The 27,039-nt window shown below is 35.1% G+C and overlaps 1 protein-coding gene across 1 annotated transcript; it reads right to left on the reverse strand.

Moving 5' to 3' along the window:
* Positions 1 to 332: 332 nt before the first annotated feature.
* On the reverse strand, positions 333 to 25,089 carry LOC109047810 (ribonuclease inhibitor-like). The gene is made up of 4 exons (XM_042730450.1): positions 24,426 to 25,089; positions 16,348 to 16,524; positions 1,648 to 1,827; positions 333 to 432 (listed from the first exon to the last, which is right to left on the reverse strand). Exons 1-4 carry the CDS (start codon positions 24,689 to 24,691, stop codon positions 333 to 335), a joined length of 723 nt encoding a protein of 240 aa, XP_042586384.1. The 5' UTR covers positions 24,692 to 25,089.
* Between the last annotated feature and the right edge of the window lie 1,950 nt (positions 25,090 to 27,039).

Here is a 27,039-nt window from a genome sequence, read left to right on the forward strand (position 1 = left end):
TTTATGTGAGTTCTTTCCTCCTGAGATGCTTGTTATCTGGTAGTTTCTTTGAGGAAACATGTTGTTGACTTCCTTTTGGGCTTTTAAAAGAGCGAGATGAAGGACCACGAGAGAGAGAGAGAGAGTAGAGAGCTGAATTTGCTTAGTTTCTTGAAGCTTGTTTCTTCTGTACATCAACATGCATACACACATTACACTTCCATGCATTCATTTAACTTTACATCACTGATTCCTGACTGTTACATTCTGTGTTCTTCTTTTGGTTTTGTTTTTTGTTGTAGTTTGATTTTGTTAATAATTTTTTTTATTCTACTTCTTTCTTTCTTGTGTCTTCAGTCTCTGTTGATTGTGACGTCTCTGTAGCGGCTCTTATTCACCATCAGCTGATCCTGAGGATAATGTGATTGTGGTGTAAATACTGAGAGTCCTAGACTAAAACACACAGACAGTCAGATATGAGTATGAGACATTACTGCTGTCACACACCACATCAGCAGATCCAGCTCAGAAACACACAGTATATTCATATTACAGTCAGAGATTATGAATCAGAGTATGAGCGGAGCGCGGAGTGGAGCGGTGTGATTTTGACTGGAGCGAGGAGCGGATCTTTTAAAAGTCGGAGCGTTGTGGTTTTCACTCGCTCCAAGACCACTCCAGCACCGCTCCGTCACGAGTACAATTCATGCCAACAGCTTGTAATATAACTGGATATTTAGCAAGAAATCACATGTTAAACATATTTAGCTAGCTTGATAGATGAGGATCACTCAAATCAGAAAGAATGTGAAGGCTATGACGGCTATATGGACATTATAGTTATAGTTCTCAAGGATGTTTGTTCCTTTTAAATACTGAATATTTTCAGCTGAAAGCATGATTAAAACACGTAGGCTACTGGATTCTAAAATTATTCACTACGCAATCGCTTTCTCAATAATGCATTCAAACAGAATGTAATTTTTACAGTGTTACTTCAATCTGTATCTTGATTTGAATGAGCAGAAATCTGCAGAAGAAATGCATCGATCCGACAGTAAAATAACTGGAGAAAAACGTGTCATCACAAACAAATTTGCACCGCAAAAAGCCAGCCATTATATCTTTTAATGCTGACATATGGTTATTGTCATTTTGGTAGGAAAAAAGTTTACAAACTAGTGTTCCAATAAACACCACTTTGAAACTCTTCTTGGTGTTTATTTTTTTTGAATTTTTAATATACGTTATGAACAGAAGTAGAACTGTGGGATTTCAAACATAGTGAAATACTTTAGACACGGAGTGAAGGCGGAGCGGTGTTTCTGATATCAGTGAGCGCGGAGTGGAGCGGAGCGGAGTGATAATTAAATGCTCGGAGCGCGGAGGAGAAATTGTTGACGCTCCGCTCCGCTCACATACTCTGATCTGATGAACAACTGATCATAGATTAATAACAGTGAATGATCAACAACTCTCTCTTTATCATTTACACACAGAGACACTGGAAGAGATGAAAATATTAATATATTCATAGATCATCACAGAATTAAACAGTTTAAAGTACAGAAACTAATGTGGAGCTGAATTATTATCTTATATTCTCCAAAATATGTCTGTTACTACACTTCGGCCATTTTAAAAGATTTAAATAATAAATATACTCACAGTAGTCTAATGGTCTCCAGTTTATAACGTGGATCATCTTTCAGATCAGAGAGTAACTTCACTTCTGATTTTTGTAGTTTATTCCCAGACAGATCCAGGTGTCTCAGGTGTGAGGGGTTTGATCTCAGAGCTGAAGTCAGAGCAGAACAACCTTCATCTGTGACGCCACAATATCTCAACCTGTAGAGAACAATGACACAGTGTTAATTGTAGTTGAAGTGTGTGTAGTTTGTTATTGACTCTGGTCTCAGAGCAGGAGAGGAGATATAATGACAAGCATTGCCACAAACTGCTGCTGATAGAATGAGATTCTGCATGTTGATGCTCAATGCTGCTGTGAAAATTGAAACTGTCATGTGCTTCAGGCTGAACAGACACACAAAGCTGAATGTGAGATATTGTTTCATAGTGATTATAAGGACAGATCTGTCTGGAGAAAACAGTCACTTGCTCCTCTAATACGCTTACGGTTTTCCTAAAAATGAAGATTAAAAAATCACCAAAAACCCACAGACATTACATTGACGAAATGTTCAGATGAGCCAAGACTATTCAAACTCTGTTCAATAGTAACACAACTGAAGGCCTTTAGACTCCATTTTAAAGACTCCATTTTAGACTCCATTTAGGGGCAGCTGTGGCCTAATGGTTAGAGAACGTGGACGTGTAACCAGCAAGGTCGCAGGTTCGAGTCTCGGTGCTCCTGTAGGTGGGAGGGAGTGAATGAACAGCGCTCTTTCCACCCGCAATACCCACGGCTGAAGTGCCCTTGAGCAAGGCATGAACCCCCAAATCCCCGGGCGCTGGATAGAGCTGCCCACTGCTCCGGGTGTGTGTTCACGGTGATGTTCACTTCTCACTGCTGTGTGTGTGCACTGGATGGGTTAAATGCAGAGCACCCAATTTCGAAATGGGTTACCAACTGACAAATGGCACGACTTTCACTTTCACTTTCATTTAGCTGCCATTCTATGAACTATTTCTAGACCATTCAAACTCATTTAACCTTCCATTCTGTCTAATATTTCTAATCTATCAATCATCTATATGGGGCAGTTCGTGGTCTAATGGTTAGAGAGTCTGATTGTAACCCACAGGCAGGGATGTACTGGTCATCAGGAGTAAAGTGATGTAAAACAACTCAAGTGGCTTGATCCATTCAGATGTGACACAGAATTGTGTTCTACAGTCGTGTGATGTGAGAACATTAAATCTTCCGTAGTGATGCTGGCTGAATACAGCCACGACAATCTAAACTTCATGACGAGGTCAATTGGAAAATGCTGATACATAGACTTGTAAATTCATCACCATAGTAATTTAACTTGCAGTTATTATCACTGTACAATAGAGATGTATTTATTATAAATGTTACTGTTATTAGCTACTTAAATATTAAATATTACTGGTAAATAAGTTCTTAAAGGATAGTTCACCCAAAAAATGAAAATTGTCATTTTCTCAACATCGTGTCATTTCAAACCTGTATGAATTTCTTTCTTCTGTGGAACATAAAAGAAGATAATTTCAGAAAATCAATACATTTTTGTCCATACAGAAATCAAGGGTAAGCAAATGGTTGGGTAACGTTCTACAAAATATCTGTTGTGTTCTTCAGAAGAAACGAAGTCACACAGGTTTGGAATGACATGAGGGTGAGGAAATGATGACAGGATTTATTTATCAATAGATTTCCTGCATTCTAGCTCAAAATCAATGCTTTACTGTCAAGTGCATTTCTATGTGACACAAATGCTTTATTAAGTTTGTTGCATTTGTCATGAATTCAGTAATATCTATTATTATTTACTCCAATTAAAGGCCCTGTCACCCAGCAAAACATTCATGAGGGAGTCGTGGGTCAGATGGGCTGGATTTGTCCAGAGCTGAATTTTAATCCCCAGTCCAGCCCTGACCACAGGTCACAGGTTTGAGTCTCAGTACTGACAGAGATTGTCATGTCCTTTCCATCCTCTTCTTTTCTATTTATCTGTCTGTCTGTCTGTCTGTCTGTCTATCTATCTATCTATCTATCTATCATTTATTTTACAAGCTTTAGTCTTACAATTTACATTAAAGGACACATCTTACTGAAGACAAACACATGAGACGATCAGAGAGATGATCTTACCACAGTTTCTCCAGTTTACAGTGAGGATCCTCCAGTACAGCACAGAGACTCTTCACTCCTGAGTCTCTTATTTTATTCCCAGACAGATTCAGTTCTCTCAGGTGTGAGGGGTTGGATCTCAGAGCTGAAGCCAGAGCAGAACAACCTTCATCTGTGACGTCCACATATCTCTCAACCTGTAGAGAACACTGACACACTCTTCACTCTCTCAGATCAGATCAGTTTAGCTGTGAATCCATTAGTAAAGAGAAAGAACAAATCAATGTGTGTATGAATCAGTGGACTGAGATTTAAAATGTCAAAGAACAAAAAACATGATCATAAATCATTAAAGCCTCATTCAAAGACTGAATTTTATTTGAATCAAAATAAAGTCAAATAAAATAAAATAAATAAATGGGGGGGGGTTGTGAAAATATTATTACAAATACTTTTTTTTTTTCAATTTTAATATATTATAAAATGTAATGTTATTCCTGTGATGCAAAGCAGAATTTTCTTCATCATTACTCCAGTTTTCAGTGTTAACATGATCATTTAGAAATCATTATAATTTATTTGACTCTCAAGAAACATTTCTGATTATTATCATTGTTGAAAACAATTTTGCTGCTTCATATTTTTTAATGTTGATGATGATTATGTTTATTTTTTCAGGCTTTTTTGATAAATATAAAGGTTAATGAACAGCATTTATTTGCATTTATCAAATAGATTACATTCAATTAGTTAATTAATTTATTAAATGGAAATCTATTTTAAATGTCTTCACTCACATTTTTGTCACTTTCATGAATGATAATAAAATTAATTTCTCTCTCTTTTTTAAATCTTATACAAATGTTTGAGTGGTAGTACTGTTTTTACAAAAATATTAAGCAGCAAAACTGCTTTTAACATTGATAATAATAAGAAATGTTTCTTGAGCAAAAATCAGAATGATTTCTTAAGGATTATGTGTCCACCCCTGCATGTAGCGCGTCACACTACAGATTATCATATAATTACAGCATAAACGTTGTGGATTTTATGACAGCACTACCAATCTCAGATTCTCACCGTCATTCATAAAAAGTCACCGGGTCGAGGAACACGTTTCAGTGCGGATTCTGCTGGCGTTTGGTGCTTTGAATGATTTGAACGCTTTACAAACTGTCTGCAAGATGACGCCGCGAGCTCGTGCAGCGCTCTCAGGGACCATTCCGTCCGTGATGTTTCCTTTCCCATTTATATTTAGAGGGATAGATTAAGACTATTTGTGCGATTTCAAATCCCCCCCCCCTAAAAAAAAAAAAAACCTACGGCTCTAGTGAATCACATGGCGTGCCCTCAGAGGTCAGAGAAAATACGGAAATCCGTGGAAAAAATCACATCCCTGCAAAAAGTCTGTCTCACCAGAACATCTCCTGATCAACGTATGAGGACACCACATATAATTTCAATTATATACATGTTAGATGTTTAATTTCCATGTTTTGAATATTTTCTTATGTTGTATAATGTCTTACATTCAGAAAAGTAATCAAATGTAATCTGTTACATTACGTTAATAAAGCAATTGAAATAGTTACACTACTAATTACATTATAAATAGTGTAACCTGTAAACTATAAACTATTACCTTCCCAGCACTGTCTAACAGTAACATCACAGAAAATATTCTGCAAGTCAATGGAGAAAAGTGTCAAAGATTCATGTATTCACTTGGCCCTTTCCACTCACTTTTATATACAGTTATTTTCACCTTATGCTGTTGGATTTATAATTAGACATTAGAAAATCACTATTATGACATTTAAAAAAAAAACTTTTTGTAAAAGTTCAGCACTGTTTTGTATTGAATATTAAGTATGAAGAGTATGAAGAGTTAAATTTTCTGCAAAATGTGAGTTGAGCTGTCCTCATTTTAATGCATTAACTGTCTATAACAGTAATGTCAAAGCGTGAGTGATTTATGGAGCTACTTACTTGATCATATTTTGAGCTCATTTAAAATTCTGAACAACAAAACCTTCTTTGTTTATCTTTTGATTATTTATAAACTTTTATTAAAGAAATGTGTCAAATGTTGCTCATCAGAATCATGGGTTCGATGGAGAAATGTAGGCCTGTATGTTTAAATGCAGTGCAGTTTTCTCTGGATACAAAAGAAGCCTAAACGTAAGAGCCCTTGAGCAGATCTGATAAGACCAAATGAAGGAATGAATGAATAGTAATACTACTAATAATAATAATAATAATGATGATGATAATAACCAAAAAAAAAATTTAATGTGTTATTTTCTTTCCTTTAAGTAGGCTAAGTGTGCATTAAACGATTCAAAGGTTATCAAAAAAATTAAAAGTTATAGCTCTGTCACTGCAGCTTTTTGAAGTGTAATTTGTTTGGAAGGATGAAATAATAGTATGCTACATTTTCATCAGTTATTTTATCGGTTATTAAATCAGATACGAGAAGCACAGTAAAATCACATTTATTTGAATGCATGTGTGAGAGTGTGATTACGAGTAAATTAGTCCTGTCTGTCTGTGCAGCGTCTCTCTACTAATAGTGAAGCTGTGGATTTTGATTACTTCAAAACACAAAGACATTTTCGCTGTAACTTTTCTGTCGCTAAGCATATTTTTTTTACTGACAAATCACAGGGCCAGCGTTTGAAATATTGTTTGTTTGTGTGTGTATGTGATGCGTTATGTGTCTGTACGGTGTGGTGTTGTGGTGTTTGTGTGTGTGTGTGGTGTGGTGTGTGTGCAGTACAATCCTTGTAGGCAGAACTAGTTTTAGAACAGCTATAGTTACAAGCATTAATTGTGCTAGTGATTGAGCGGTAATGGAGCACTCTGAGAGAGCGAGCCAAAACCAGAATTAATCAGACTTTCAAAATCACGCTGTTCTGCTCTCAATCTCTTTCGATCCCATACGCTGCTTTGGGTGGAAAAGCTCATTTTTAGGGTGCCTCCCTTGTGGACACGCCACTGGGTTTCTGAGTGAACTACTTCATTCCCTATTTCGTTCACTACTTTTTACCCACAATTCATTCTGATTTCGAGATTCAACCGATGTACACTCGCTGAAGCACTATTTCCCACACTCCAGTGCGGAGTAGCGGCGATCTGGAAGAGAGAGCGGGAGCAAGCGAGTTTGAATGAGAGATGCCGTTTACATCTTTATTATTTCTGCTTTAATGTTTATTTCATTATTTATATTAAAATGTTATGTAGGCAATAACTAAGTTTAATATTTTACTAATTTACTGAGGTGGCATCGTTGTTAACATACAAAAATGATGATAATAATCTTGGTGGATAATTTAAATGTTAGTTATCACAGTAGGTAGTGTATTCATGTCTGATTTATCATTAACGGTTCGCCTGAGGACGCTCTAGCGATGACATCTTATCTGAGCTCAAAACACTGATCAGGAGAGTTTCAGGATACTAAAAATAATACATACATAAAATTATGACGTGTTAATGTGGTGTTTATTTTTGTTCTCAGTATTTTAATAGCAATGATTATGAACATAAAAGCATTACAAAACAAATGAATAATATACCATCAATGAAAGCACAAAGCTGACGCGGAGGTATGTATAATTTACAATAAAGTAAAGTTTTGAGTGTTATTGCTGTTTAAGATATTATTTACATGTAATATAAAAGTACATGTGACGAAAGAATGTTTTTTTTTTCCACAGCTTTAAGTCTCAAGCGCAGTGTATACGTCACCGTGCCGAATCCGTCCCTCCGAATCCGTTCACTATCCTTTCTGATATAGTCCACTCAAACTGCTGTACACTATGTAGGATTAGTGAACGAGTGAACGATTTTTTCAGACACAGCTATTGTGTTTTCTGGCTTTTCTGGGTATTTGTTTTTTCACACTTCACACAATATTTTACAGTGTGTCATATATAATCTTACCTCATTTTCTCTCCCAGTTTACAGTGAGGGATCCTCCAGTCCAGCACAGAGACGCTTCACTCCCGAGTCCCTCTTAGATTATTCAGAGACAGATCCAGTTTCTCTCAGGTGTGAGGGTTTTGATCTCAGAGATGAAGTCAGAGCAGAACAACCTTCATCTGTGACGCCACAACATCTCAACCTGTAGAGAACAATGACACACTCTTCACCTCTCTCAGATCAGATCAGTTTAGCTGTGAATCCATTAGTAAAGAGAAAGTACAAATCAATGTGTGATGAATCATTGGACTGAGAGACTTTAAAATGTCAAAGAACAAAAACATGATCATAAATAATTTACAAGCCTCATTCAAAAAGAAAATAAAATTCTCTTATTACACTGTCAGGATTTTTAACCAAATACAGGCGTGTGATCACTAGAGAGACAAAAAGAAGGAAAATCTGACCACGCCCACAAGCCACGCCCCCCAGCACTCATTATTTAAAAATATATATTTTAGCACATTAAAAAATATATCTTATATTGTAAAAATACATACTGTCTTGTAAAAAATAAAAAGCAGCATTTAATAATCATGACAACAAAATAATATATTACAATAAAGTAGTTTAATATATTATAGTGTATTTTTTAGAATTATTATTATTATTAAAGTACTTGCAAAAAGTTTGGAAACATTAAAATTATTAATGGAATGAAATAACTATCTTCTGCTCATCAAGGCTGAATTTATTTGATCAAAATACAGTAAAAAAAAGAAATAAAAAAAAGAAATATTGTGAAAATATTATTACAAAATACAAAAAAAGTTTTCATTTTAATATAAATATAAAATGTAATGTTATTCCTGTGATGGCAAAGCAGAATTGTTTTTTCATCATTACTTCAGTTTTCAGTCTCACATGATCTTTTAGAAATCATTACAATTTATTTGACTCTCAAGAAACATTTTTGATTATTATCAATGGTGAAAACAATTTTGCTGCTTCATATTTTGTGTGGAAATGATGATGCACTTTTATTTTTCAGGATTTTTTGATAAATATAAAGTTTAATGAACAGGATTTATTTGCATTTATCAAATATATTAATTAAATTCACATTTATTAAATAGAAATCATTTTAAATGTCTTCACTTTTTGTCACTTTCATGCATGATGAATAAAATTATTAATTTCTCTCTTTTTTAAATATTATACAAATGTTTGAGTGGTATCATTGTTTCCACAAAAATATTAAGCTGCAAATTGTCTTTTTAACATTTGATACTAATCAGAAATGTTTCTTGAGCAGAAAATCAGAATGATTTGCTGAAGGATTATGTGACACTGAACTTCTTTTGTAAACAACAACAGATTTATAAATTAGTTCCTAATGACGAATGTTGTGTTCCCAAATGCAAATTAAAGCGTCTCAAACAAAGAGCAGAACTAACAGTGAATCTAAACTAAAAACAGTACTGTAACAGCAGACATGTAGCCGGACGGACTGGGAGTGAAAAAACAGCCCTGGATTTTCTCCCCAAATAGTGCCCACCCAAACTACAAACGTCACTACTATCTCACATATTACAGCATTTTCTGTCGTATTATGGTAAATACATCACAAAACCCACGGTGACCCTGCTGACAAAAACAATAGAAACCATCACAGAAATTCTAATGATTTCCACTACAAATACCACTACAAACCATCAACTTGGTATCATGTAGTATTACATTAGGATTTAATGGTTTTAACAAAAGTCACCAACAGAAGGCGACACAATTAACAGTAGAGACCAACAGACCACTACAGTTTCCATTAAATCAAGTCAAGTCAACTTTATGTAGCGCTTTTAACAATACAGATTGTGTCAAAGCAACTGTACAGCATTAATTAGGAAAATAGTGTGCAATAATGCAGAAGGAGAACAGTAAACACTCATTTTTCAATTAAAGTCAGTTTATCATTGAATTCAGTGATGTCATCATCCAGCTCAGTTCAGTTTAAATAGTATCGGTGCAATCAAGTCAACGATATCACTGGAAATAAAACCAATACAATTTGATTATAACCAGTAAACCAGTTACACAAATTATGTGATGGGTTCTTTCTATTTTTATTTTTTCAGTAAGGGATTGAAATAAATGTAATTATTGTTATGAACTAAAATACTGGAACTCTATAGAAAAAGAGCAGAATATGACAATAATAGGCATAAACCTAGAATCTAGAAACAACAGAATTCTTCAATTTGAGTATTCACATGTCTGCTCTCTGTGTGTGTGTGTGTGTCATGTTAATCAGACTCTTCATCTTATAGGAGATTTTTTCTAACACAATATCTCTCAAATGTAACCCATTGTAGAATAGAATCGCTGCGGTCTCTTTATGAATGAATGGAATAATCATGTCAGACAATGTGAAGTAATAAATAGCAGTGAATGTTTGGACTAGGGGTGTCTGGGATATTAATATAGTGCTCATGGGCTACATGCTCTATAGCAGGGATGGACAACTTTGATAGTGACGAGGGCCAGCATTTGTTCTCCTTTATACCAAGGGGCCAGATTACTAATCAGTATTCACACACCTTTTACATCTTCTTACTCAATTTCATTTTTATTGAAGGAAATTAAAGTATAATTAATGTAATTTGTTTTTAAAGATTTTATTAACCATAAAAACTTGTGCAGTTAAGCTAATTCAGAAGGAAAACTTTGTCAGTTGACAGCAAGTTTTTTAATTGCTGACAACAAATAAACATCTCGATTTCATTGTCTGTAAATTTGCAACAAAAAAAGGTCCAGATGTCCTATTTTTTTCTTACAGAACATTCTCAAAACAACATGAGGACAGATAAAAAGGGATTATTAAAAATAAATAAATAAATAGTTATTCCAAATGGTTCCATAAAATAACTGAATAACTGCAGGATTTTTAAATAAACAGTTCCTTACTTCAGTGCGTTACACACATGATTTTGGTGTCCTTGGAAAGAAGACCCTTTGGGCTGTACTTTTTATCAACCAGAGTTGATAATGCTCAAAAATATTAAAAGTTATAGACACGGAAGTGCCTTGAAAAAATGTTTTACCACACTGATTTTTTTTTTATTTGATATAGAAATACATGAAATCAGTCCTGGAGCAATCTAGAAAAGTAATGGGTTGAAAGTCAAATGTCTCATGAGTTTCTATTTCAAATCTGAAGGAGATTACCATGAAAAATGAGAATCCTGCAACCATTTCTCTGAGACTATGTTCTAGTCCCCCTCCACCCCCCCAATATATAAAAAAATATTACCAACTGTATTGAAGGGTTCGACAAACTATTTTAGTCATTAAACATACCACTGCAGAGTTTTTTTTTTTTTTCAATTATAAAACACTAGACAGAAACTTTAGACATCATATAAGTGATTTATCTGAGCACTAGAAAAATACAAATAAGAATAATTTGAGTAGAAAAATAAGAAAAATAAATACGATTTAACTTTGTATGCCAATTACAGAACATCCTGAGATTGCTAGAAATGCAGCATTTACAATGAATTACAATGAAAATATGTGCTGATGGCCAGTTACAGAGATGGTAATCATATAAAGGCGCCATTAAAGTCAATAATCACACTCTATTCATATAGATGGCGTTCACATTGATAGCTGTGATTACACAGTAATAGCGTGCTGATTTGCGCTCAAACAGATTGTAATCATGCAGATACAGGCACAGTCAACATAAAAACACACTCACACATATATAAAAATGTGAAAAATAAAAAAATAAAGAAAAGGCGATCGCTAACTTCCGCCTCCATCAGATGACAGGTGCGTCAGTGCGCGCGTCACAAGCGCCAGAATTCAAATAAACAATCTTCCGCCTATCTTTCACTTTTCTTGGTGGATCGTCTCATTCTGTTTGTGACACTGTACGCTACAAAACCATGCCGTTTTTTTACTACCAAGACACAGTTTCTGAGCGTGAGTTATTCCATAATGGACACAAACAATTCTGTCCCTGAAGAACTGATACATAAACAAAGAATTATCATCCATATTACAATGTTATTGCTTCGTTGGACTAAACGTGCTCCATGATATGGTCGTTCAGTGGACCCTTACCTTTCTAATTAAGCCGGGATTTACAGCTGTGGATGTGTGTTTATGACTCGTTATTACGACGAATCTGGTATGTACTGCGTTTTCATTGTTCATGTGTTGATGTGTATGGTATGCACAAATTTAGCAAATACATTCTTTATAAGCTTTCCATTGAAAAACAGCTATATGTCATCGATGCTTGAGGCTAAGATCTTTATAATGATATATAGTTTGTCGAGATTAAATTTTGTCCCGTTTCATTCAATCTATTCGTAAATACTGACAGTGCAAACAAGGGGAGTTGAGGACGCCGGCGTCTAGGTGCAGGTTAACAGGTTAATGAGGACGCCGGCGTCTAGGTGCAGGTTAACAGGTTTAAACTCAGTACCTTTTAAACCTTTAGTGCTCCTGTAGCTCAAGTGGGTAGAGCTTTGCGTTTAACAAGCGCAAGGTTGTGGGTTCGATTCCCCGGGAACACGTGATAGGTAAAAATTGATAGCCTGAATGCACTGTAAGTCGCTTTGGATAAAAGCGGTCTGCTAAATGCATAAATTTATTTAATTTTAATTTAAACTATTTTTAAGAAAAGGGAAGAGTCAAAAGTATCAATTAAAAGTACCCCATAGGGCTCGGTGAACAAGATGGCGTCGTGTGAGCTTTGGCGACGCGAGTGTGTGCATACTTACTTCGGTCTAGCGATGCTCGCATTTACTGTAAGGAAACTTACATACGACTAGTAACTTGTGCCGGTATTGGTTAGTAATTGCGATATATCGCGGTAATGAATATGCACGGTATTGTTATCGTGGGCACTTCTAAATACCGTGAATAATTATATATTACAAATTATTCAGAATTTGGAATGCATTTTAAGACTATTTTTCCCACATCAACTGCTCAAAATGCACAACACCGCTGTATGCTGCTTGAAAGAAGCATGCGCTCTGATGTAAACAAGCGTATAACGTAACGAGAAGCACATGGGGAACACGTGAGAGACGCGCTGAATGAAAGCACATTCACTCTCTGACAGCAGATGGCGCTAAACTGCAGACCTTACCCTGTAAACCCCATTAATAATGTAGCTGCTACTTTCTACACCATATTTAAATAATTTTAAAATAGCCATTCAGATTTGATGATTTGCTATGGTGTTCATGCACAGAGCCAAATACTTTAATATTTAGACTTAATAGGGCTATTTATTTCAAAACTTTTTTTTTTTAAATCTGGACATACAACATGCCCTAGATATATTGTTTGAAAGTGTTTTGATTCTTTATTGTTCATTCACACTTTACATTAGGGCTTGTTTAGTTAACAAACTGCCAATGAAAAATTCTTCTTGAACATTCATTAATCTTAGGTGTTCCAATATTTAATATTACATTGTTAAAATCGAAAGTTGCAACTGTGTTATTTAATGAGCTAACATGAACTAAGACTTGCATTTTTAACAAAGATTAATAAACTCTGTAGCAAATGTAGCTATTGCTCATTGTTTAGCTGTGCATTTATTGAATGAGCACTATGTGATGGTCCGAACTGATTACACTATATTTTATGTATTGCACTGTATTTTATGTAAAATCATTTTCTATTTTTAAACTGTCTTAAATTCTTTTTAAGTCAATTTTTAAATCATTTTCAAAGTTCTGAAATCGCTTGTTTTATTTTTGTGGTTATTTTTCTTCATGATTTTTTTTTACTTTTCTTTTATGTAAAGCACTTTGAATTACCATTGTGTACAAAATGTGCTATATAATTAAATTTGCCTTGTGTTAATGCATTAACTAAGGTTAACTAATGATGTTTTATTGTAAAGTGATACCTATTGGTCTTTATAGTTCTTTTGCACTTTAATGTGTAAAACTTTTAACTTTATATATTTTTTCTGTATTGCTTTACTTGTATTTAAATGTTCAGTTATTTTGTTATAAGAAAAAAGTTATTTGGAAAGATTGCTTTATTCTTCTGTTGATTATGCGGTTCAGCGTCAGCGGTTAATCAGTCCCAAGCGATCTCTTCATTCAAACACAAACCACTCAAATATGCAATACTTTACATTTTCGGAGAGCTGATTTTGTTCTGACTGTTATCTATAAGATCATAAGGTTTCTGACTGTCAAACGAGACGCTCAGAGATTTCTGATAAAGCATGTATGTTTTTATTAACTTTATTTGATAACATAATTTATAACTGTAAACTGTACAATTTAACGTAATGGTAATTATGGTAGGTTTGCATTAAGTAAAGATCGGTGTTTGCATTCATGTGTGTTTTTATCAATGTTTATCTGTTTTGTGAAAGATCTGCAGCATAAATCATTACCTGTCTATAAGCAGCGCATGTATATTGCTACGAATTCTTTTGCATTAATTATCAGATAAAACAAATATTAAAATTAGTCATGTATTAGTTGTATCATTTTACAGCCCTTTTTTTTTTTTTATGTTTGATGCAAAGTTAACTGTGTAAAATAATAAAATAGGTTGTGAAAATAATGATGAAACAAACTAATGTATGTGCACAATTGAGAAATGAATACTTATGAAGATAAATCGCAGCCCACGTCTCACAAGGAAAATATTTCATTTAAAAAGAAATCAATTAAAAAATCAATGTAATACAAACATTTTCGAGAAATAGGTAATTTGTACATTTACATAATTGATACGGTAAAAATACATTATGTAGCTGTGTGTACACACCATGAGTACTACTTTCATTTCGTGAACAGTAGGGGACATTAGTGTATTTAATTCATTCACCGGACCCAAACATACACAAGTTTCAAATCCACTGGCTCAGTTAACATTTATAGTATAGTAATAATAGCAGTGTATATCTTATTTGCATTTGAAGTGATATTATAAATCCTGTAAACAGGTAATATTTGGATTTCTCCGATTCTCTGCACAACCGGAAGTATCTCTGCACACACTCACAAGACCGGAAATCCAAGATGGCGGAGATATGCAACTAGCCCATTATATTCATTTAAACAATTAGGCTATTATTAATCAATTATTATATTAAATTACATAAATATATCTTAGTGTCTTAGTTGTTTCGATTTTTATAATGCATTAGCTTTTTGTCGATCCACTGGTTCACATTTAAAAATATGCAGCAAAAATATAGGTATGGCTTCTTGAAAAAGCAAACTCGTTCTCTGCAGCAGGTTTCACTTCCGGAACTAGCAGACAGTTGCCCCGGTAACCGCAGCACAAAGCAGCGCACGTGACTCTGAAACGTGCAGCGCTCAAGTTTATTCAGTGAAATCATAGAGTAATCTATATTGCAATTCTTGTCTTTCTGTCCCCAAATTAAAGACCTCTTATAATTAAGAGTTTCTGTATCATTTTACATGGCCTTAAATTTAAACGATTTAACTGAAGACTTTTTAAGGACCCGCGGAAACCCTAAGAACATAGTTCAGTTCAGTGGAAAATTTTTTGTTGTGAATTTTTCTGTCATGCACTCGGCAAAAAGGTTTTGTTGACTATGGATTTAGGAAAGTGCAACTCTGGCGTCCCTGTTGTTTGTGTGTAGTGATGTGATGATGATTTAAATAACAGATTTCCAAACACTACAAACAGTGTCCCCTTGAAATTGGTACAAAGATAATCTGTTTACCATCTTGACTGGAAAATGCGGTTGTTCATGGGAAATGATGATGCACTTTATTTTTAATGTTAGTGAATGTTTACATTAGAGTGCAGGTCCTACTACACTGAAATTAATATGAGGAGCGTCTGGAAACTAGCGACCTCTCCTGGTTGAAGACAGTATTAACATCATAAACTGAAAGCAGTCTTTATGTGACTTACATTTCAAATATTTTAACATTGATCATCCGAGTCTAAAACGATCCAGCGGGCCGTGCTAAAAGACATCGCTGTCTTCTAGTGTCCTTCCTTGTGTCTATTCCTAAAAGCCCCCTACACCTGCTCCTAATCACACTGAAGCTGCTGATCAGTAAAGCTGTTCTTGAAGCTGCAGGAAGAGACTCACGCTTCTGAGTTTGGGAACAATATGAGCTGCATGTGATTGATTCTCCAGAACATCTCATCAACGTGAGGACACCACATATTAATTTCAATTATATACATGTTAGACCATTTTATTTCCATGTTTTGAATATTTTCTTATGTTTTCTTTAAAATAAACACCTCTCTGAGCTAATACACAATGGAATAAATGAGAAGAAATGCAGATTTGTACTCGGGTCGGTCACCTCAAAAGCCACTGTTCTTACTCTCTCACTTATCTGACTGGTTTCTTTAGTAATTTTGTCTGCTAACAGTCAAGCCTTTGCTAACAAGACGAGCTATTAGCACTTAGTGTAACAGAATCCATTTAAAGGTGTTGCTAATGCAGAAACAGCTTTAACATGAACACAGAAGTCCACACATGAACAAGAAACAAAGACACACAACAATGTTTACTTTCTGTATCTCTGTATCTTGATACAGCTATTGTGTTTTCTGGCTTTCTGGGTGATTTGTTTTTCACTTCACAAATATTTTACAGTGTGTTGTATATATAATCTTACCCCAGTTTCTCCAGTTTACAGTGAGGATCCTCCAGTCCAGCACAGAGACGCTTCACTCCCGAGTCTCTTAGATTATTATTTAGAGACAGATTCAGGTGTCTCAGGTGTGAGGGGTTTGATCTCAGAGCTGAAGTCAGAGCAGAACAACCTTCATCTGTGACGCCACAATATCTCAACCTGTAGAGAACAATGACACACTCTTCTCTCTCTCAGATCAGATCAGTTTAGCTGTGAATCCATTAGTAAAGAGAAAGAACAAATCAGTGTGTGATGAATCATTGGACTGAGATTTAAAATGTCAAAGAACAAAAAAAACATGATCATAAATCATTTAAAGTGGAAGTGAAGCAGACAGTTAAGTTAACATTATTTAGTAAAGTGTTTTTCCACTTTGATTAAAAAATATATAACAAAACGTGATTAATGTAACCATTTAAAAAAAAAAGGTTGTTTTGTTTTAGCTTTTGGAGCAAGAGCGTCTCCATCTTGCAGTAGCACTGCGTGTGACGTCACGGGGTTGGTTCGCTCGATGGCCAGTGCAGTAATATAAGCATTTCTTACATTCTGAACACACAAATGTTATTTTAACACAAAAATAATTTGGTTTTCACCATAATTTGGATGAATATTCAACATCAAACTGTCTATAGCCCCTTTCACACAGTAATACCAGTAAATTGCCGTAAAATTACCGGAATTACTTTACCGGTAAATTCAAAAATGCGCTGTTCACACAGTCAACGACATTCCGTCTTTTTTCCGGAAAAGCACCATTCACACATCAGTTCCAAAATACTGGTAAATTCTGTGACATCATTAACCTCTAAACAGCTGCGCTTGTATTTATAGGGGCGTCTTTTTTTGCGGAAATGCACCATTCACACATCCATTCCTATATGCGGTAGCTATATGCGGTCAGGATTTTTGTTGGTTTCATTTTTGTTTCAAACTTTAGCATTCATGCAAGAACTATAGAAGAAAAAAATGTTGTCTGTTGTCGCTGGCATCCGAAGGCAGCTACCTGCAGCTAAAAAAAGTTGGCACCTCATAGTTGCAATTCTTGTCTTTCTGTCCCCAAATTTAAGACCTCTTATAATTAAGACTTTCTGTATCATTTTTACATGGCCTTCAATTTAAAAGATGTAACTGAAGACTTTTTAAGGACCCGCGGAAACCCTAAGAACATAGTTTCGTTCAGTGCAAACATTTCTGTCATGCATTGGCAAAAATCTTTTGTTGACGATGCATTTTATCTTTGAAACTTGAGGAAAAAAGTGCAACTTTGGCGTCCCTGTTGTTTGTGTGTAGTGATGTGATGATGATTTAAATAACAGATTTCCAAACACTACAAACAGTGTCCCCTTGAACTTGGTACAAAAGATCATCTGTTTACCATCTTGACTGGAAAATGCTGTTTTCATGGTCAGTTTTTTTTATTTATTATTTGCTAATGTTAGTGAATGTTTACATTAGAGTGCAGGTCCTACTACACTGAAATTAATATGAGGAGCGGCTGGAAACTAGCTACCTCTTCTTTCTTTGCATGAACATCGCGACGTCGTGTCCCCGGCCAAAAATAGTCGCGGTACGACAGCATAAATCGGTAGAAATATGTAACACAGATCATTTCCTAAAAATGCATTCAGATATGTTTTGTACATGTCTATAGTTCTATGGGGTTGCATGAATAATTGTTACTTTTTATCTACGTGTAGTTCAATATATAGGCCTACCCGTGTTGTAAATCGGTTGTGAGAGGACGTTACTAGGTGACGTCTTTTACACATGCATTACGCGTCCATCATGACCCTATATGTCTATGAAATCCTTGTTCAATATGCAGAAGCTGTGCTTACACCTTGGTTAATAATGCAATAGTTAATTTAAGTGCACCAAGTAGTTTTTAAGAGGTTTTAAAGAGGTTGTGAATAGACGTCCACTGACGTCTTTTACTGACGTCTTTTACACGTCTAGTCACGGTTGTGAAAAGACGTCCAAGCATGACTAGCAGGGGAAAAAATTGTATACAAAGTAAATATATTTTATCTTTTTTAAATAAATTATAATCACAAAGTACCCAGTGTGGTTAAGTGATTGCAAAGCCACACTGCAATTTAGTCATTATTTCAACCTGTTTTGTGTATTCGCTGTTATTATTTTTATGGAATCTATGCATATACATGTAAAACAGATATATATCCGGTCATCATTTCGGTCTGAGTTGTATGTAATTAACAAAACGGTGCTGCCAAGATGTAGAAACAAAACAGTAATATATTTCGTGATATTACAAAATTCCGTGATAGGATAGATTATCTCGCGTTCTTCCAGAACATTGAGCAAGCACCGAGGAGGAGAGGACTCGAAGAGGACTGAGATGTATCGATATAAATTATATAAAATCTACTGTTGTGTAAGTACATTTTGTATTATTTGATTAACGTGCTTGAGTTTTACTTGTTTGACACGAAGGAACCGAGAGAAATGATGCCCGCATTGTCAACTGAGATTCACTGAGTATGGCTAAAATTAGCTAACGTTAGTAGGCTAAAAGTTACTTATATTGATGTATTTTTATTGGTACGCTTTAATTAATTATTCAGGGGACATCACAGCCACAGTCTCATCAGAATATGTCCTGTTCACTTTCTCACAGTTACACACCTAGTTAAGGGTCTTTCTCAAGGGCATCACATTAAAGCACAACATCTTTTATACTGTTTTTTTTATAACAGTTACACATTTATTTAATTTTTTTAATGTTTCAGTCATGATTCATTCATCTCGTTCCAATTATTATAATTTTTTTTTTTTTGTTTTTATTTTTATAATTTAAAGATATTTTGAAAATAAGTGCATGTCATTTATCTCAAATTTTTTAATTTTATTTATTTAAAAAATAAATATATTCTCTATCCTCAGACGCTGTGCAGAGGTGGAGACTCTGAGATTGATGCAGCAAGGGGCAGAACACCTGAAGCACGCTTCAGGAAGAGATGGGGGTGGAGGTTACAAGAAATGAGCCAAACAACTGTAATGTGTTTAAGGGATAGTTCACCCAAAAATGAAAATAGTCATCATTTTTCTCATCCTCATGTTTCAAACCTGTATACCTTTCTATGTTCTGCTGAACACAAAGATATTTGGAAGAATGTTTGTAACCAAGCAGATCTCACCTTCTTAACTATCATAACTATTTTTCCTACAATGGTAGTTAATGGGTTGTGAGATCTGCTTGGTTACAAACATTCTTCCAAATATCTTTGTTTCTTAGACAACTGTGTAAGTCAATGACAAGATTAATTAAGACATGATAAAAAGAAACAGTCTTTTAACATTCTAGTAGAAAACACGTGAACGCATTCTCAGAAATGTAAGATTTGAATTCATGTTGGTTCTATACAGTTTAAAATCGTTCACACCACTTTGATTTGATAAATAGCAATGATTTCAAAACATATTTATGATGAGGGTCTTCTATGTTTTTTACTATGTTCTTGTCACATGACAACAATGGCTCCTGCATGGTGGTTATGCCAAATGTTCAAAATATTTAATAATATTCTTAATAATTAATATTATTTATATGATTAAAGTATTTAAAAATAAATGCAATTAAATAAATAATATTGATTTTATATTATTATATATTAAACACAGTAATAAAAAAATACTGCGAAAATAGAAATTTTTGACAATAATAATGGACTTCAAGATTGAGTATTTCAGCACTTTTTATTCAGTGATGACCGTCATTAAATCATTTTTCTGATGAAAATGGTAGGCCTGTAAACTTCTTTCAGAAATCCAAAATGGATACAAAGATTACATTGAAAAACTAATTTTTTAAATAGATTTTTTATCATCTTGAATATTCTTTTTTGTCATTGTCCCAGTAAAGCAAACATGAAAACAATATCATCAGAACAGAGAAAGGTATACAGTTTTGAAACATGAGGGTGAGAAAATGACAGAGAATTTCCCTTTATATAATAATTCAGTATTATTGTAATTGGTATTTTAGTATGGTTAACAGATGCTAAACTGTTCAATGATAATAAAATGTGCTAAATCAGAACATGCTTCTTTTTTGCTTATGTCCACAAATAATGTGTTTTTTTCTACACGTGATTAAGACGTTTTATGGACGTTCAGGTCTGACTGGACCGATTTTAAACCTTTGTCAAGATGCGTTTAACTTCGACATAATTGATTGCCTTTCACGATGTTACACAGTGGGTGTGTGATCATTTTATATGCAGGCTTATATATACACTTAAACTATGCAGCAGCACATTTAAACATCCTGAAGATGACGCATTTAGACGTCCAGGGACGTGCAAAAAAGACGTGCAATTCACGTCCAGAAGACTTCAAAGACGTCGGTTCAACTTTCATTTTGGAACTATTTTTCAACCATGACGGGACGTGTCGGACAGACGTCTTTTCAACGGTCAATACGCGTCCAAATGTTTGCTGGGTTCTGGTTGAAGACAGTATTAACATCATAAACTGAAAGCAGTCTTTATTATTCTGAGTAAAAAACTAACAGACTTTTGATACATTTTTCAGAAAACAACCTTTAAAATCTTAAATAATTTTCTTCTTAAGTAAATTGATCTTGATTCAGGAATGTTTAGATATTTGTTCTAGAAAACAAGACAAAAATAGTGAAGTGAAGTAAACTGAGCACTTCTGAAGTTCTGTGTGTTTGTTATTCAGAACAAATTCAAGCAGCAGAGTAAGTCTCAAGACTGTGTGCATGTGCTTATGTTTTACTGTACGCTACACAGCACTGCATCATATTTAGACCGTATTTCACTGTATTCTTGCCATAAAATCAAGAAAGCTGGTTTACTTCACATCAGAGCATTAAAAGTGTCACCTGTTCAGTGCATGGATTTATATGCTGAATGAATCAAGGTGAATCATCAATCAAGGTGTTTCAGAACTGCAGAATTCACACAAATCTCTGCATTAATTCAAGAAATCAGCAGATAAATGAGTAAATGAGAAGAAGGAGCAGGTTTGTTGTGGATCTGAACCCGTGTCTCTGACATTGTTGAGCAGCGCTCGAGCACTAAACTACTGATGAACTTTTCCTGAAACACAGAAGAATCTTTTCCAGCAGCGTGTTCACGAGAGAGAAGCTCTTCATTCCTCTCCTTCACAATCATAAAGATCATCAGTGGTGTCCTGCACATCACTGTTTTGAGCTGACTGTGAGATCTGATGCTCTAGAGCTGGATCTGTGTTTATTATAGTCTTCAGATCCTGATCTGATATATAGACCTAGTTTTATTTCTGTGTTTGGACACTAATGTTGTGAATCAGAGCTTGTTCTGTAGTCATTCACAGAAATGCGTCACATCTGAGTTTGCAAAAGTCATTTTAATTAAAGGGCTGACATGTAAATGGATATTTAACACAGATCTCATTGAATGACAAACTCTCAGCTTGTTTTGTGTGAATAATTCATGTACGTGTGTGACCTGCTGAAATGTAAGTTTTAATCTTTTATTTGTGACATTAATGTGTTCACAATGCTGACAGAGTAAATATGTGTTAGAAAACTAGACCTATATCACTCATAATATTCCCATTCACAGGAACACACCTTTTCTATGGTTTGATTTATTTTATGGCACAATGCGAAGCTCTTTAAAAGTATAATAATCTAAAATAATGTCTAGTGTTGTACAGTAAAGAGTAAGCACACTTCAAGCACAAGTGAAAATTTCTGAACGTCAGCTTTACTGATCAATGTGTGGAGCGTCTCTTTGCTGCAGCTGCTGCTGATTTAATGAACGAGTTTCTCATGTGACGGGGTTGTTTTTACCCCGCGGCGCTAACAGACGCTTTACTCTAATATACCATGGAAGGGAAAGCTCTTTGGGTTTTTGGTGTTTTATATTTTTGGGGTTTGGTGCATGGTGCTGTAATAGTAGTGTAACTTTTTCAATTACTTTATTAAACTAATGTAACTGATTACTTTTGATTACTTGTTCTAATGAATGTTTATTTGCAACTGTTAATCATCTTCAAACATTTTACACCATGCAGCGTTAACCTTACAGTAGTGCTCAACACTGTCAGACTTTCACAATCCTTCATCACTGGAATTAAGATGATTACATTCGAACACATCCACCACAAAATCAGACTTTAGTACTGCCTTTTACTTTGAGGTTGATCTGAAGTTCAATGCAGATTTTAAAATCATAAGAAATAGTTTACTGATACTGTTTTTGAAACCAATTCTTTGCATAATTACAGGAAACACTGCATCTAACAATGGTTAGGAAAAACATAATAGATAAAAGCATATACATCAACTCAAATACAGTTATCTAATAAGCATGTGTCCTATTCTGTGTACTAAACTCCTGAAACATTGGTGTGTTTTTTTAAACTGCTGTCTCTTTGCATATATGACGATAGTTTTCTCAAAATAAGTCAAATGTTGATGAAGTGACTCAGAGCAGTTCTAGAGATGATGTTTATGTGTTCATGAACTCATATATTGAGGCGGCAGGGACTGAAAACACTGCTAGCTTCAGTAGGCCTATGTGTAGTAATCAAACCGCATGTCTTTGCCATTAATTTCCAAAAGAGGCGGACTGGGAAAAAAAAATCAGACCGGGAAATCTCAAACTCATACAAACAAATTCATGGACAGCACTATTTTTGTATGGACCTGACATAAAAAAAAAGTTTAAATCTTTAGGTTGGGGACATGCAAAATAATTAAAAGTTTTCTACTGAACTGTTTTTCTTTTCAGTCTCTTTATTTTGCCCTGATATCTATTTCTCTCATGACTTTAATACTCAAGATTTAACAAAACTATACTTTCTAAATTGCCTACATGTCAAAATGAGTGCATCACTACAATATCTTTAGAAAAATCCTAATACTGAACATGAGTCATGTTTTTCCCTTTTAATTAACCATGCTTTTATTATATAAAAGTACAGTAACCATGTTTTTGTTTTGTTTTTTTTCAGTAACCATGTTTTGTTTTTATTTTTTTTTTTATTTATTTTTATTTTTATTTTTTTTTAAATTAATTTTTTTTTTGTTTTTTTTTTGGTTTGTGGTTAGTATGGTTTGTCTCTGGATTTATAGTAAAATATTAAAACGTTAATTTTCGTAAGGGTTGTGTGTCCGTCGTAGCTCCCCCAAAACCTATAATAAAATCTGATTATTTTTCAGCTAAATTACCACTGGTACATTACATATAATAATGATGTCCTTTGTACAGTATTTTGAGTGATGACTGATGAGCAATGTGCTGCTACTGCTGCTGGACTAAGTAAACAAAGACAAAACTACAATCGAATATTTACAGATGAAAAACTGACTCGCACTTGAAACCCTGAACAGTAGTTTTGTTTCTCTGCTCCACCTGTGCGCTTCCACAGTCCACTCCAGTCTCTCTCGTATTGATTACTCTGAGTCTGTTTTTTATCTTTTTCGCATTGATTAGCCTACTTAGCACTCTTTTGCATTGCAGTCACGACTAACCGATCCATGATTTATTAGAGATTTAATTATCGAATGGCGGATTTGGAAATGAACGCTTTAGTACATTCGGCAGGCAATTATACAATAATAATATTAAAATAGCGGGCCAAATCGGCTGCCAGGCCACCGGGAATTGTCCAGTCCGCACCTGATTTCCACAGACACGCAGAACGTGCAGGATTCATATATTGCATTTTTGAGGCTTAATATTCACAGACACTAGTCCATATCATGCTTTGATTCAAGTGTACTGACCTACTTTTGATTTATTCGTCCAAAATGTGTCATATTCCGTCTGCGTTAGCAAACCCGGCAATAGCAAATCCCGTTTTTTATGACTGGATTCTACGAACCAGACTGTGTTTTCCGTTACATGTAACTAGTTACTGCCCCAACACTGCTAATATCTACTGTATTAAAAACATCTGTCGTGACTCCTTCAAGATTCTGGCCTGTTATTCAGGAGAAAATCTCTCATTCAGGAACAAATTTATTTTAAAGGAGTCAGATTCATTATTAAATATGATAGTTTAGTTCATGATGAAACACTCACAGAGCTTTTCTGCAGTTGATCACAGCTGGTATCAGTCGTCTTCTCCCATCATCTGATGTGTTGTATTTCTCGAGGTTCAGTTCATCCAGCGGGGCCTCTGACATCTGAAGCATGTAGGAGATTGTTGAGCAGTGAGCAGCAGGAGTTTCTCTGGGTGTTTGTCTGATTTCACAAACTCCTGAATCTCTCTGAACAGAGTCTGATCTTTCACTTCCAGCAGACAGAGGAACAGATTGTCTGGATTCACCAGCTGAGAGATTAACCATCTAGATTTAGTTTTTTTTGTGTCCCTTTTTGATGTTTTTTCTCAAGCATATCAATTTCATCTACATACAGCTCAACACCACCATCATCATCATCATCATCATCATCAGGATCATCTTTGATCTTGTCTTTAATGTCCTGTGTGGTTTCTCTGATGCTCTCTGAGCTGTTCTCTGTGGGTGTGTCAGTAGAGATCCTGTAAGAGTCTCTGATTGGACTCCAGTGAGACGCCCAGCAGGAACCGCAGGAACAGATCCAGACGTCCATTCTTACTCTCAAGAGCTCTATCTACTGCTGATGTTAGTACATCATACAGAGAGTCTTCATCAGATCTGTATAATCTTAATTCACGCAGTGAAGATGTGAATTCATGCAGTGAAGATCTGAATTCATTCAGTGAAGATCTCTCTGAACTCTACGCTTGAGCTGTGTGTAGACTCCATGTTCTTTCATTTAAATGGCAGTAACCACAGATCACCTCGGTTTTGTGCTGCTCTTTGACTCTCTGTAGTGACATCATTTCCTGCTTGATCATGTTTATCCGAGACGCTGTAACGACTCTCAGTGTTGTTCAACACAGAAGACAGAGGAGGACTCCTTCCCGAGATGATTCGCTCTCCATCTGCCTCTGCTGAAATATCACAGAAGCACACTTGATAAAAATATCTCAAAATAAAGGATGTGTAAATTAACATCTAAACCGATAGAGATTTCAGTCTTGTATTTTCAGTATAACTTTCAGTTTTGTTGATCTGTTAACCTCTGTGCCCAAAAAAAATCATAAACTCATCTTCTCCTGTCAGACTCGACAGTGTGAGCATTTTACTCTCATCTGCAGCAAACACTAGACTGTGTGTGACAGTGAGGTGTGTTCAGGAGCACAAGAGCCAATAAAAACCAAGCTCCTCACAGAAGTCTTCAAAACACCTTCAATCATTCACCATTCACAATTTTCCTCACCTGGGGTCCGAGGTCACTGTTCATCATCTGGAGATTAGGAGGAAGACCCAGGGATCTGTCAAACTCTTCAGAGACACACAGCTGTGATCAGGAGATGAAGAATCTCTGGACTGCAGATCTGAGAACAACCCACACAGAGATATCCACACTCTTTTGCTGTAAACAGGTGATGATGAGAGAAAGTGAGAATCTGCAGCATCAGTCAGATGTGACGCCCAAAACACATTTACATCATGATCATCTGATCCGAACGCTTCTCCACATGTGTGGATGGTGTGCCAGCAGAAGACAGTTTGTCTTCCACTAATAAACAAACTCTTAGCAATGCTGTGAGGTTTTTCTGACCCGCACTCTCTCGGTCATACAGGGGTCAAAGCATCCAAACAAATAGTTCAAATTACATTTATCTTGCGGAAAAAACCAGTGTCTAATACGAAAGAAAAGCTCAAGGCTTTTCAGATCTCTACATAGGCATATAACATAGTATTTTACAGTCACGTCCAGCACACTGAATACTGATATTTGTCTTATTACAAACTGAAGTACTGCCTAGTGACAAGAAAGAACACTAACCGCAGCTCTACAAGACTATTATAAAGCAGCCAAACAACTCTATACTGATTCTGAGCTGCACTTCTGGGTAAGTGTGTGTTCTTAACTGTTCTTCATGATAAAACACTAGAACTACTGCTGCTACTGTCTAGTCTATGTACATGCATTTCAGGTGTAAATATCACTATATGCCATAACTGTAGGGATAATACACCATCTTCCTCTATGAACTTTCATATTTGAATATTATGTAGATCTATTGTTTACATCAAATTCATGCTTTATTCATCATGCAGTCTGTCTCTTTAATGCTTGAAATCATAAACGTGTTTCGTTCAAAGTGTGTCTTCGATGACGGTATTCTGTAAAAAATGAAATCATGTTTTTTTTGCATTCTGATTCTGACGTACAAAGGCACAAAACATTTGTTCATTATTTTGTGGGTTTTTTCCTCCACTTGTTTCAGTTTTTCTGCCTCGATAATGTGCTAATAATTAATAAGATATCTCACATAAGACATGTTTACATATAATCCACAAGAGAAAATAATTGAAGTTATAAAAATGACCCTGTTCAAAAGTTTACATCCCCTCGACTCTCACTCAGTACTGCGTTGTTAGCTGAATGATCCACAGCTGTGTGTTTGTGTTTAGTGATAGTTGTTCATGAGTCTCTTGTTTGAGTCCTGAAACAGTTCAAACTGTCTGCTGTTCTTCAGAAAAATCCTTCAGCTTCCCACTCATTCTTTGGTTTTTTCCAGCATTTCCCATTGTATTTGTCACCCTTTCCAGCAGTGGACTGTATGATTTTGAGATCCATCTTTTTCACACTGAAGATA

Source organism: Cyprinus carpio, chromosome B9, assembly GCF_018340385.1.
Source record: "Cyprinus carpio isolate SPL01 chromosome B9, ASM1834038v1, whole genome shotgun sequence".
In the NCBI taxonomy this organism is placed as follows: Eukaryota; Metazoa; Chordata; class Actinopteri; order Cypriniformes; family Cyprinidae; genus Cyprinus; species Cyprinus carpio.

Excerpts from the sequence above, each read along its gene's own strand:
- LOC109047810 (XM_042730450.1), bottom strand. The coding sequence starts at position 24,691 with ATGGTTAATCTCTCAGCTGGTGAATCCAGACAATCTGTTCCTCTGTCT. Across the intron at positions 16,525-24,425 it reads ATCAACTGCAGAAAAGCTCT|GTTGAGATATTGTGGCGTCA; the intron begins GTGAGTGTTTCA and ends TGTTCTCTACAG. Across the intron at positions 433-1,647 it reads CTGGAGACCATTAGACTACT|TCTAGGACTCTCAGTATTTA; the intron begins GTGAGTATATTT and ends TGTGTGTTTTAG.